Source organism: Anopheles arabiensis, chromosome 3, assembly GCF_016920715.1.
Source record: "Anopheles arabiensis isolate DONGOLA chromosome 3, AaraD3, whole genome shotgun sequence".
NCBI classification, from domain to species: domain Eukaryota; kingdom Metazoa; phylum Arthropoda; class Insecta; order Diptera; family Culicidae; genus Anopheles; species Anopheles arabiensis.
The window spans coordinates 9,387,124-9,400,000 of record NC_053518.1 but is presented as its reverse complement, the minus strand read 5'-3'; the positions used below and the strand labels follow the sequence as shown (position 1 = coordinate 9,400,000).

General features: G+C 48.6%; 1 protein-coding gene across 8 annotated transcripts in view; it reads right to left on the bottom strand.

Moving 5' to 3' along the window:
- Positions 1 to 12,738, bottom strand: part of LOC120899944 (sodium/potassium/calcium exchanger Nckx30C) — a 72,931-nt gene extending 60,193 nt beyond the window's left edge. For 4 of the 8 annotated variants that reach the window (XR_005739127.1, XR_005739128.1, XM_040306334.1 and 1 more), the window contains exons 1-2: positions 12,493 to 12,737; positions 9,968 to 11,337 (exon numbers count right to left, since the gene is read on the bottom strand). Coding sequence is in view for 6 of the 8 variants with exons in the window: in XM_040306334.1 (XP_040162268.1) it covers positions 9,968 to 10,796 (829 nt within the window). In the remaining 2 variants the exon portion in view is untranslated. Of the gene's footprint in view, positions 1 to 9,967; positions 11,338 to 12,291; positions 12,440 to 12,492 lie in introns of those variants that run through there. The other 4 variants (XM_040306340.1, XM_040306335.1, XM_040306338.1 and 1 more) reach the window with 4 other exon arrangements.
- Positions 12,739 to 12,877: the final 139 nt, after the last annotated feature.

Sequence of the window (12,877 nt, the reverse complement as noted above, 5' to 3'; positions counted from 1 at the left end):
CGGCGTCCTCTTCCACCCATGCAGCCCGCATATTTTTCACTCAAATTTAGATTTCGCATTCGCATTAGCATTTCGACTACCACCCGACTCAAGGACGCGATTGCTGGCCGGTTGCTTCGTTCCTGTGTGTGTCTTGCTTTGCTCGAGCTCTTCTCCAATGCGCCATCATGTGGTTTGTGGTCTTATCTTTTCAGCGCCAAGCATAACGCCCGAAACGAGCTTCTAAGAACTCCAACTCCACTCCAGAAACTCCACGGAACGGAAGAGGAGCAGAGAAGGAAACAAAATGGGAAAAAAACGCACCCCAACCCGAGCGATAAATATTTTTGCAAAACCATGAAGGATTGCACGCAAAGTTCGCTACGTTTGGTTTTGCCAGGGGGGTAGGGAAGGAATTTCCACCTTCCTGCCGCTTATGGTTGCATTATTTCCCCCACACGGGCACTCGAGCAGCGCAAGTAAGGGTCATAAAAAATTCGGCATACCCATACTGCCACACCACTGATCCCCGTACCGGATTGTTCGCACCCAATCAGGGAGGGAGGCCATTAATGGACGACGACGGCGACGACGGCGATATGGTGTCCCTATCGAGAGGAGCAAAATTCCGCTGACGACGCGACCGCCGTGGATTATGAAGCGCATACACAGCGCACTGCTCGTAATTGGTCATAAAATTTATCTAATCAAATTTAACTGTCTGTCCGCGGGTCGCGCCGGTACGCGCGTTCCGGCGTGTAATATCTTAATGGAATATCCACGCCACGGATCATAAGTCAAGCGAGCGAGCGAGTGCGCCCACCGAACACTCCGCCACACAGTGTAATCCCTACGATAATTCACGATAATAAGGGGATTTCATTATATAGACTTTTCCTTTTATTCATCCCACTCAAGCGGGGGGAGGGGATGAGCGTCCCGCCAATTGTTTCGAATACGGATCGGCCACCGCGCGCCGCTCGAGCTGCTTTCATTCGTGCTGATTGCAGCGTGTGACATTATGCTCTCGTGTTTTTTTCCCTATTTTCATGCTGGATGATGACAAAAAAACTTTCACCAAACTTGAGGAGGCGAGGACACGCCACGGCCGGGGCACAAAGGGCGGGAATTGTGTCGCTCCAGAAATGGGGGAGCTTTGTACGAAATTAAAGGGAGGGGTAACTATAGCGACGAAAAAGAGAGAGTTTCTTCTGCTCTTTACCGCAGCGTGCCAAGAAATTGAATCTTTCTGCTTATCCCCTAGTTAACCTTGCGGCGACCGGAGCGGCAGCTTGGCGGGGAGGAGGAATTTATGAACCATTTTCCTAAGAATGGCAACCATGTAACTCAGCCACGATATTCATTAAGCTTTTTTCTTCGGTTCTTTTTATTTTGGTTGGAGAGGATAAAATTAGCTAATGCAACGTGAGGTTGGGAGGGTTTTGCATCGTTTATCTAAACAAAAATCTGGGTCAAGACGTTCATTTACTTGCGTACTTCTTTTTTTTTGTGTGTCAACAATGGCATTCAAGTCAAGTAACTCGTAAAGCTTAAACATACTAACTGATTATCCCTTGGCGGCACATCAATTTTAAATCAAAGAAAGAACTTTTGTTGCGGGATTGTGTGCAATGATAGCGTAAAACAGCCTTAAAGTATGCAATCTGCACAACAAAGGCCTTTTATTACTATTCCATCGCATCGATCCAGTTGTAAGCAAAACGTTAGCAGAGGTATAAATGCACAAATATTCTACACATATAACTCAAATTCTGGTTTTGTCCAATCCACATGGAACAAGTTCCACAGAATACTTTTAATCTTGCCCTAGCCACTCGGTGCCTTTGTGCCGAGCCTTCCGGTCTGGTTATCTACGAATCATCATTTACCAGAATTGTGGTACCATATTCCACTCAAGGTTACTGCTAATAAATTTCCCTCACTCTCTCTCTCTCCTAGTCTCTCCCAATTTCCTTGTACCGATTGTTTCGACTGGGTCAGATGGATGGAACTAGATAGCGGCCCGGCCCGGCCAACCCCATTAGTTATGGCCCGCCAATTCCAATGACCAAACCCCGCTTTCTGCTAGAAAGTTTTCGGGCTTCCGCTTTACAATAAACCCTCCGACCCAGAACCCGCCGCCCCACGAGTCCTTGACAGTATTCTGTGCCGAAAATGGGCATTGCCCAAACAACTAGGCCACACGGCAGGGGCAGCATTATTGTCAATCCGGGCCGAATGTTTGGTGCAAGCATCGGGAAAACAATTCCATGCATTGTTCCATCCTTGCCACCCATTCTCTCATTCACTTTCTCCTCCAGAAAAGGTTGCTGCTAGGGCCGGCCACACGCCGACGGCTTGGAGTGTCTTCCATTTGGGCGAATTAATTCACTCGACCTCCTTCGCATAGACCGCTGGAGCTCTAGCAGGAGCAGCGCTATCTCATGTTTATATCGCACATAAAATGATAATTTCCGAAAGGCAGACACTCTCGTCCGACCCAGGCACCCGGGAGTGGCAGCCAGAGAACAGATGTAACACCACCACGTACGAACCACGCCGCAACCCACAACCCCTATGGGTGGGCGAGGTATTCGTTCTACCGCGGCGCGCCGTACGTGGTACCGTGACCTCGAGCATTTTTTCGTTCGTTCTGTGGCCGTCTTTTGGCTCTCCGCGGCATGTGCATTGTGCTTTGCGCGCTTACACCTCGGCATACACAGCTCGGCACACAACGGGGTAGCAATTTTTAAGCACTGCTCTGGCATTGCTGGTTTCGGCGCGTTGCTTTCGCGTGGGCACTGTGCATTGGCACTGCGAAGGAGCACAATCACTTGACCTATTTCATCGCTGAATCGCTCCCATCGCATTCTGGCGGCGAGTGGAGCGACTCGAAATGTATTCTACCACCGGGCCACCGGACCAGGTGCCTCGTGTGCGGGTTGGCGCATTACATTACAGCTGAAATCATAATGACCATTTTCATTTGCGTGTTTTTGTATGCACACCGTGCGCTACACTCGCCACAGATTGTGTACTGTTTGTTCTTTGAGGGACTGTGCTTTGCTGTTGTTCTGTTCTGATTTTTGCAGGTTTTTTTTTTCGGCTGCAGCTGAAGAGTTTCAAGCATTTTAGCCGGTTGCTGGAAGCGATGGAAGCCAATCAAGCAGTGGATGGAGATGGATAGATGACCTACTGGCTAGAGTTAAGCACAAATATAAACATGTGTAAGCGCTCACCAGTGGAAGGTAGAGATCCATCTTTGTGGCCTTTCGCTCAGTGGCCTAATGACTGTTTCTCATGACAACTTGACTAAGTGATTGAATGAGGTTGTCAAATTTAATTCCTTTAAAGCATGAAACACATTTTAAAAGCCTTGTCAACGTAAATTAACAACAATGTAGAAAAAATGCAATCAAGAATGGTTTTGAGTGTATTTGAAATATTTCATAGTATACTCTTGAAATATTTCACTGTTGTCAACTGCTTGCATAGTTACGGTTATAATGAACTTTTCTTGCAGTTCCTTGTTAGTAAAATCTTTTCCAACACAATTCATCATAACTTTTTAACACTCTCCCCGCAGCTCCCTCCTCCCCTCAATAGCAACAGCAGAGCAAACCGATAGAGAGCAACAAACAACAATAACTCAAACAATCCCCGAACAAGTGAAAGCAAATAGCATCCCATTACAGCACGTGTCAAGGTCGCGTGTAGCGCATGTAAAAGTGGTGGAAAGGACACAGCACCAAACACACCGGCCTGCCACCATACAAAGTGGTTGATAAATCTAAAACAATCGAAAACATCCCGCCCGGCCCGGCCCAAAGAGGAAGGAAAACGAAAACACAAACACAAAAATAAAAGCGAACAACACAGCAACTACCGCCACCACTCCTGGGCGAAAGGAGGGGAAGTAAGGGGGCGAAAAGCAGAACAGAAATCAGTCGTAACTTTGTCGAAATTGATTGGAAAACATAAGAGGAAACAAATTCTGCTCGAATCTTCCCATAACCCTGTGCACGGGAAGCTGGAAGCCGTAAACTTGATGGTGGTGAAGTCGTGCAGAGAATGGCGGAGGAAAACGCAAACATTCGCTCGTTGATGTGTTCGATTTTTGTCGATTTTTTCCCTTTATTCCCCACTTGGCTTGGCCACTTTTCTCTCGGTGTTGCGGGCAAGCGAGCTCGTTAAACATTTCGGCCGTACCGGCATTCATCATCCTTGCGCTACAGTGAGTGTCACTGGGTTGGCCACGGTGCAAGATGGGAAGCTACCAGCATCAAGAGGCAGAGCGCTCCCTATCTTGCTTTTCAGAAGTGAATACAATATTGGAACATTTACCGGACCGGTTGAAAAAAAAAACAGGCAACGGGTAAAGCGAGAAGGTCACCCCCGAAATTTGAATCTCAACCCGAGCGATGTGGAAATATAATAAATATTTCCAAGTAAGTTTTCAAACTTCCAAGGTCCGCCTGGTTGGCCTGGGAGCGGCGCAGGAGTAAGCAGTATTTGGAGTGGAATTGTTTCGCATAAATAAAACATAACCAACCCGATCGGTTTCGAGCATCGACTACAGGGCAAGTACGCAAAAACGGAGTTGTTCGTTGTTCGTGATTGTATCGTAGCGAACGTACTCATGCGCTTCACGTGCTGTAAACGGGACGTCCATCTGTACGGGAGAGAAGGCGGTGGGAAAATATGACAAAGAATATTTCTAAGGAAGACACACATACACACACACAGGCACAAGAACATAAGCCACTCGAAATCATCTTCCTCGTGCCAGGCCAGGGCCTTCCTCCGCTGACCGCGGAATCATTTCTGACGTTGCACGGTGTGTGTTGTGTAGTGTTCGTACCCGCGCACCCTTTCCGCGGTTTTCCAAGCAAGATGTTGATGGCGAGCCCTAACATAAAAGGGAACTCAAGAAGCTTGCAGTTTGTGCGGGGGGAAGCAGGGTGGAGGATAAAAAGGAAATAATCTTGATCCAAAATATACACCAGTCCTCGACAAGCCAGGCAACGAAACGAAGGAAACATGAAAGCCAACATATTGGCCCACTGTGTCGCACACGCAAATACACACGCACACACACACACAGAGGAGAAAAGGGCCTCTCCTGACAGTAAAGGCTTTTATGGTTGCTGATTTGCATAAGTCAATACGCAATGTGGTGCGGTTGGTGGCGTAGCGCTGGCAGCATAACATCCCGCCCACGGAAACGGCGTACGCTCACGGGGCTTACGGCGAACGAAGACAACATCAAAATCAGTACTAAAGGGTCCCGGGGAGGTTGGGGCTTTCGCTTCTTGTCCGCTTTTCGTGTGCTGTGCTGTTGTACAGATAGTGAACGACATGGAAAGTAATACTTTTGCTTTACTTTTTCATACGAATTAAAGGCTTTTTTCTGTTTCGCTCGTACAAGTTGAAGGACGACGACGACGAATGAAGGACTTGGAAAGGAAAATCATTTACTTCCCTGTTTCATTTCACTACAAAATTCGGTGTAAGTATTTTTAAGTACTGCTTAACATTTCTACTTCTCTGGAAAATCACTCCGTCCCAGCTTGAGGACAGTTTCAAGTGAATAAAAAATGGCGCCCCATCTTCCATCCCGGCACGATTAAAATCCCTGCCCCAAAAGGTCATTCTTCCGGCACCCGCCGAACACGCGCATTGCCTGATTCGATTTACTTTCTCCGCCTGTCTCCTTTCCCGCGCTGCAGCGCACCTTTCCGTGACGGTATGTTGTAATGATCATCATCATTTACCTGCTTGCTCGTGGACGCCCCTGGCGCCAGCTAACCCCTGCGGCACAACAGCTATTTCATGCCAACTAGCGGATTTATGATGTTACTCGTAGGAGTTTGACATTTACATTCGCTGTCATTGCGGAGGAATGTTTCATTTGTTTCGTTAAGCAATCGTGGTTGCGCTGCGCGGCACGGCGTACGGGGGAACCACAGTTCGCGACCGAATTCAGTGTTCAGTGCTCTTGAAGCGTCCGATCGCGCGTCAATGTGGTGCCTTTTTCACACCTTGGCAGCGGGTGCCAAATGAAAGTTTTTTTTCCCTTTAGCTGGCGCATTTTTCTTTTCATTCTGTGCATGCTTTCGTAGTGTAGTATAGACTCGACAACTGACTCGACACCTTTTTCGCCTTTGAAATATTCGCGTGATAGTGTAAAGGACACGGAGGCGAGGAGCTTTACACGCTCTGTCACTTGCACCGTTCGGGTCATGTATTATGGAATTGGAATGTTCCTTCTCTGGAGTGCGCACACAAACACACACACATACACACAAACATCGGATTAACACCTTCACCCGAGGGTGTCGGATTGGGTTTTATTTCATTATACGGTGAAACGTATTTTCGCACCCCCTGCCCACCTGCCACCATCCCAAATCGGATTAATAACATTCTTTGCTATTGATTTTTTCTACCGCCCTTGGAAGTGGAAGGAACGAAAGCGAACGCCTAGGCCGGAAGGCTTTGGAAGCGGTTTGTAGTTTCGAGAACTATTTTAGAATTTTACGATCAAGCATTCGGAGTTCACCCAACTTGGGGGGGCTAAAATTCACCAAGCTGCGCACTCTGCCAAGGTAAAGGTTCGATCGAAACCGTCATAATTGTGAACTTGTGAAAGTCGAAATTTACGAAGCAGAAAGCGTTCAGAAAAGGCAAACTTTGGTGTAGAGAGAGAGAGAGTCAGAGAAAGGGTAAAAAACACACAACCTCCAACATTGCCATCCAGCTGTGACGCCGATGTGCCTTGGGAAAGGACGAACCAAGACGCGGGAGCGAACCGAGAAATGAAATAGTTTTAATGAGTTTAAACGCTTTTGACATTTTGTAAAATTGTTTCATTTTTCAATACCCTACCCTTTCCTTTTGGCTATGAAGGAGAAGAGCGCGAAGAGGGGGGGAGAGAGAGAGAGAGAGAGAGAGAGAGAGAGAGAGAGAGAGAGAGAGAGAGAGAGAGAGGTCAGGAAAGAAAGGCGCGCGACCAATCTCAAATCCGAAGCTGAAATGTAGTCCGAACCCCTGGGGAGGAGGTAGTTGGTTGGCCAGCCGCGTGCATTCCGATTCCGTCCGATTAAAGATGAATATCAAGCACGATGAGCGTGCGAAAGTGGGCAAAGCCACCACTACACGAAAGGGCACAAAAAGGAGGGAGGAACGGGGGCAACGGAGCTGGAGAAAAAAAAGATTGCATCGCCGTACCGCGAAGTGAAAGTTTTGCACCGATGGTTGAAATAAATGGAAACTTTCCGTGCGGGATTTCGCGGTAGCGATGAAAGAGTAAAAATTATTTTTAGTTGCTACCGTTTGTGTGCCTTTCGCCATTTTTTTTGGTTTTGTTTTCTGTTGAATCCTTTTCATTCCTTAATGAGGCACTTTTGTTTGAAATAAATATACGGGAGCGCGAACGGGCAAAAGAGCTTGACGCTCGTTTGTTATTTCACCGTTCATTCACCGGTGAATTGTTTCGGGCTGGGATTGGTTCACGGTGCACAAGGCACTGGTTGTTTGTTGTTATGTAACTCTCAAGGATGTTTGCTATTTTCATAATCAACACTTTAGCAATGAAATGGTTTGCTTATAGTTGTGTTGTTGTTTTTTTGTTTGCATTCGCTTTGTCCTTTTGTTGCTATCTATTTTTGTTTCATTGTACCACTACAATCGTCTCGAGATGGGTGTATTGTTAGACGAACGAAACGAACAGTAAGCCAACAAACGATGCTATAAAGAGCTTCACTCAGTAGTTGTTTTTAATCAATGTTGGGTTTTTGCAATGTTATAAAACGGTGGCTTTGTTACATATTATTTTTTTATAGATAATGTAAATAATTTGTACAAAGTACATAACAAAATGTCCATTAGAGAAATAAAAACGTCTGGTAATGCGGCGGTACTAAAGTCTTCCAATGGATGCGCCTTGTACTTTGTAGATATTCAATCCTAATACAATTGCATACATCTAGGCGCTAACCCGATGGATGCGCCTGGTGCCTTGTAAATCAACTACGTATGAATTGGCTTTAACAATAAGAATTGTGTATTTCCAATCGTCTTGCTGATTATCAGTACTGATTCATCTATTAACTGATTTAAAATACAAACGCAATAAACCATAATCGTGTTCAAAAATACACATTTACGATCTAAATTCTCCATCAACGAGCTGCTGGTGCGCGTTGTTTGTTTCCCTTGGAAATCCCCACAAATCATTTCAGCGAGCCCTAAAGCTTTTGCTTGTAGAAACGGGTGCGTTTCTCGGCGTAGCCATTAGAGCACGTGTTACCCAATTCGGTTAACTACACTCTTCTCCCACGTTTCCCAGTACGGCACGCTCGCCGCCTATGGAACCCTTATCTCACACACTCTCCCGCTCTCTTTCGCTGTATTCCGCTCTCCACAAAAGCTCCCCAGCATTGAGGGGCAGGTGCAGCAAGTAGAGCACACGATGGGAAAATCACGTGAAGCTTGCAAAACTCGCAGGAGCGCAAGGACTCGCTTCGCTATGCTCTGCTCAAAACGGATCGGCAAGGATACCGAACCGAACCAAGCGCAAGAGAGCGAGAGCGAGCGAAACGGTGCGTCGTATTCCCTTCGGTAGTACCGGGGCCGAAAACCCCCAGCGAGTTCCGACAACGACAGCGTTTGTCTATGTGTGTGTGTTTGTGTGTGCGTGTGCTCATGAAGAGCACTACAACATATACCTGTGCGCGGTTGTGGTGAATCCCTTCGAAACCTTCTGCACCTTGAAGCTACTTTACGAAAACGGTTTTTCGATCCCGTGTGCTCTTCCCATTCCTGTTGCCCTTTTTCTGAAAATTACTCTCTATCTCTATCATTTTTCCTCTTTCTCTCTCTCTCTCCCACCCACAACAGCACTCCTAGCGGTGGTGTCCTGATAATCGATACTCCCTAACGACGGCGGAGCGAGGACACCACGATGACAACCCGCCCGGCCAGGCACCAGGTCGGGGTGTCGTAATTGTGGGAACCGTTTTCTGTATTTGTGAGCGGTGTCGACGGTTTCGCATCATTCGAGCGTCGACCACGGGCACGGTACGACCTGGCGAAACCTGTGTCTGTGTCCGCTATTCGCCAGCAGGGTGCTTGGTGTGCTTGTAGGTTGTTGGCCTTGAAATATCCTTAATCTCGTTCCTACCCCCAAACAAGCCGATCGGGGTTTTGGTTTTTTAACTCGAAAGCAACCGGCTGTGTGTTGGGTATGATTGATTGATTGAGAAGCAATTGGAATGATAACAAGCTCACGGACCCACACACAAACACACACACACAACAAGAAGGATAACAAACGACAGACAGTGACCGTCAAATGCGCGCTGGATTAAGCAGATTCGCTCTTCCCCCAGGCGGCCACAGCGTGACATTACATAATCAGCGTGGAATAGCATGAATTTTTCAACAAACGCTCCGTTGGTGTGTCTGTGCCGCTGTTGTCGCTGTGTACGTGTGCGCTGGCATCTCCAAAAAAACGGAACGTGATCCACTTGGTGGTGACCTCTGGGTAGATTTTTATGGCTATAGATAACAAAACGAACGCTCGCAGGGACGGCCACAGCGGTTGCGTTCTTCCCCAATGAGCCAGCCCTTATTCCCACTGCTCGTACGCTTTCTTGCTCTCTTGTCTCTCTCTTTCTCTCTCTATATCTCTCTCTCAATCACACACATACACACAGAGGCAAAATATCACCAAAGCATATCTTCGCTATTGCGAAGTAACGATGTTAGGCAAAATTCCTAGAACCGAGATCCCCGAATTATCGGAATATCGATTATTCGAGGGCACAAATCCGTTTTTTCGTTCGTTCTATTCGTTTGCCCGAAAATAATAATCAGAATCTTTGCCACACACACACACCCACACACACTCCCACACAAGCTCCCTTGTCCCCCGAAAAAAGCAACCAAAAACAGGAAAAAAAAGGACTAGGCAAAGGCTATTTACCATTTGACAGCTGCAGCAGCGACGTCCCGGAGAGCAGCGATGTGGAGTTTTGGTCGTAGTACAGTGCCATATCCGACAGGGACTCGGCGCTGGCGGGGCTGGCCGGCAGCAGCAGGTTAACGAGGCCAAGCCCGAGCACGAGCAGGGGCAGCAGCCGGCTGCGGGTGGAGAGCCCGAACCTTAGGGAGCCCCTCGGGCCCCAAGGCACGCTTCGTAGGGACTTGCTGCCGTCGGTGGCCGCGGTCTTGGTGGTGGTGGTGGTGGTGGTGGTGTTGCTGGTGGTGAGATTGCTGGAGGTGCTGGTCGCGGAGCAGTGGTGCCGTGGCCGCGCCACCGCACCGCGCCTCCTCCTCGCACTGTGACAGGTGTCCTGTTCGAGCTCGATCCCGCACGACGCCAGCGGGAAGGTGGCAGGTAGTAACGCCGGCACTGGTAGTGGTGTTGTTGTTGTTGTTGTTATCATCGGAGCTGCTGGAGGTGGTGGCGAGGGCGCAAGGTGTGGCGACGGTGCGGCCGCAGTTCGGCGGCAACCACCCGGTCTGCCCGCGCCTCCGGTTCCGGCCCGGTGGTGCATCGCTGTGGTAGCTTTATTATTATCAACAGTGGCAATAGTAGTAGTAGTGGTAGTAGTAATAGTAGCAGCAGCAGCAGCAGCAGCGGTAGTAGTATTAGTAGTAGTAGTAGTGGTGGTGGTTAGCTTTCGGCTACGACACGCTGCGGTTGGCTGGTGCATCGTTCCGACGACCGATGCTGGTAGCGACAACGACGACGACGAAGGTCCCGACGGCGACGGCGAGGACAGTAGTGAGAGCGACGGTGCTAGCTTCATTGCGTCCTTTTTTTGGTCAGAAAAAGGGACCCTTTCTCCAAGGAAAAAAAGGAACGCCGTCTCCCTATCAAGGGTAGCGTCTCGTGGGCATGGCGTCGCGGTGCGTCCGAGAGGGCTTCCGTACCCGTCGCTTCCGAATCGGAGCAGGAAGGGGTGGGGCGCTGAAACTTCCTTTCTCTCTTTCTTTCTCTCACACACACACACTCTCTCACTCACTCGCCCTCTCTCTTTTTATGTGTGTTCTGTTTCCCCGGTTTTGAAGTGGAACACGTTCTCACTCCTTCACTTCCTGCTCAGACGGCCGTTGGCCGTTCCTGCACACAGCGCGGTCGCTGAAGCGTCGATTTCCGGCAGCCGCGGACACTGGACACTCGGTGTTTGTTGAAGGTGTTGCTGCAGGGGGTGGGCCAGACGCACGGGCAAACGGGCTGTGAGACAGAGGGGTACACACTAATTTTCACGGCTTTCGAAACTTTCGTACGAATGTGCTAGAGGGTCTTGAACTGACACCGAAACCACTACATCTGGTCAGATCGATGAGCTGCAAGGGTGAGTTTTCAAGAAAAAAACAGGGAATGACGCTTAGAAAGGGATTATGGAAGGAAGGGAGGGTATAAAACACAGACACACACAAATTCAGCTACTAGATCTAAAAAGGGCAACGATAAGGATTTTCCCAGTTTTCGTTCACAGGATTCCAGCGAGTTTCACCGTACAAAACTCTCTAAGTGCGTGTGTCTGTTGGTGTGCGCGGGGTGTTCCCTTGTAGCCGGGGGAGGCCGGGCAGCTGTTAGCTGTGTGCCCGGGAAACCGACCCAACCACAGCTGTATCCAGCACCAACACAACACTAACAGGGCCGAGCACGGTCGCGAGGGGAAGGTGAAAATGTCGGCACGGCAGTCAGGTTGGGGAGCTTCCTCCTCTATGCGAGCTTCTCTAGGAGCAGGCTACAAGGCTTGGCCCGTTTTGCACCGACAAACGATGAATTTTCACACCACGAGCGAGCAAGCAAGCAAAAAAGGAAGCTTTCTGAGCGAGTGTGTTTTTCCTGTATTTGCTTCTCTTTTCCTTCTTCATCTTCCACTCTACTGACTGGGTTTTTTTCTTCTACATGTGAGGTGTTTATTTCACATTTTTTCTTCTCTTTGCACGAAACGCTTTTGGCTCACTGCCAAAGCGGAACATTGCGTTATAATTCACCGATCGAGACACACACTGTAAAGCACACACACGCACACACAGGCACACCGTATACAGGATTTCCGTTTTTTTTTATTCGCCACACAGTCACACGCACACACCCGTAAAAGAACCCTCAGCTGAAGCTGGCAAATGGGAAAACTTTCCTGGGGCCCCCTACAATGGGGCCAACGATTGCAGTGATTCAGGGGTCCTGCTGCTTCCCTTTTTCCGTGCTGTCTGCCGTGGCTCTATGGGAAAATGGGGGATTTTTCGCTTTTGTTTCTGCCCTTTTTTCCCTTCCCAAACACTCACATACACACAAGCACAAACACGCACAGACACACACAGGCAAACGATTGGTAGGTTCGCGCGCAGTACAAGCAATTCGGTAGCCGTTGCCTAACTTTAGGCGTTACAGTAAAAGGGTTTTTTTACTTCGTTGGATGTTGCAAAAAAAAAAACCAAAAAAGAAGAACTGGGTGTGCTAAACGGTGCAATTTTGTTTATTGTTACCAGAAGAAAACCGTACTAGTATAGTTTATATATACAAAGGGGAATCCAAACCGAGGTATTGTTATCGCAGTGGACGCGCACGAACTGAACACCAGGTAGCAGCGCGAGAGCCACGGAATGTGCATCGCATCATCGCTGGTCCTGCCTTGCGCCCCTTGAAAAGCTCTCTTTTCGTTCGCTCGCGGCGGGTTGTTCGGCGCAGCGTTCGGGTTTTTGTTTTGCACAGGGGACACTTGCTACGGCAGGGCCACTGCCTGGGAAGAGACTGGGGCCATTCGGACACTGGCACTGGCACTGGTGGCTGGTTCGGTTCGGTTCGCTCGCTGTGTATTTCCGTCTCATGTTGGCAATGGCTTCGTTTTTCGATGCTCATACTCACTGGCAT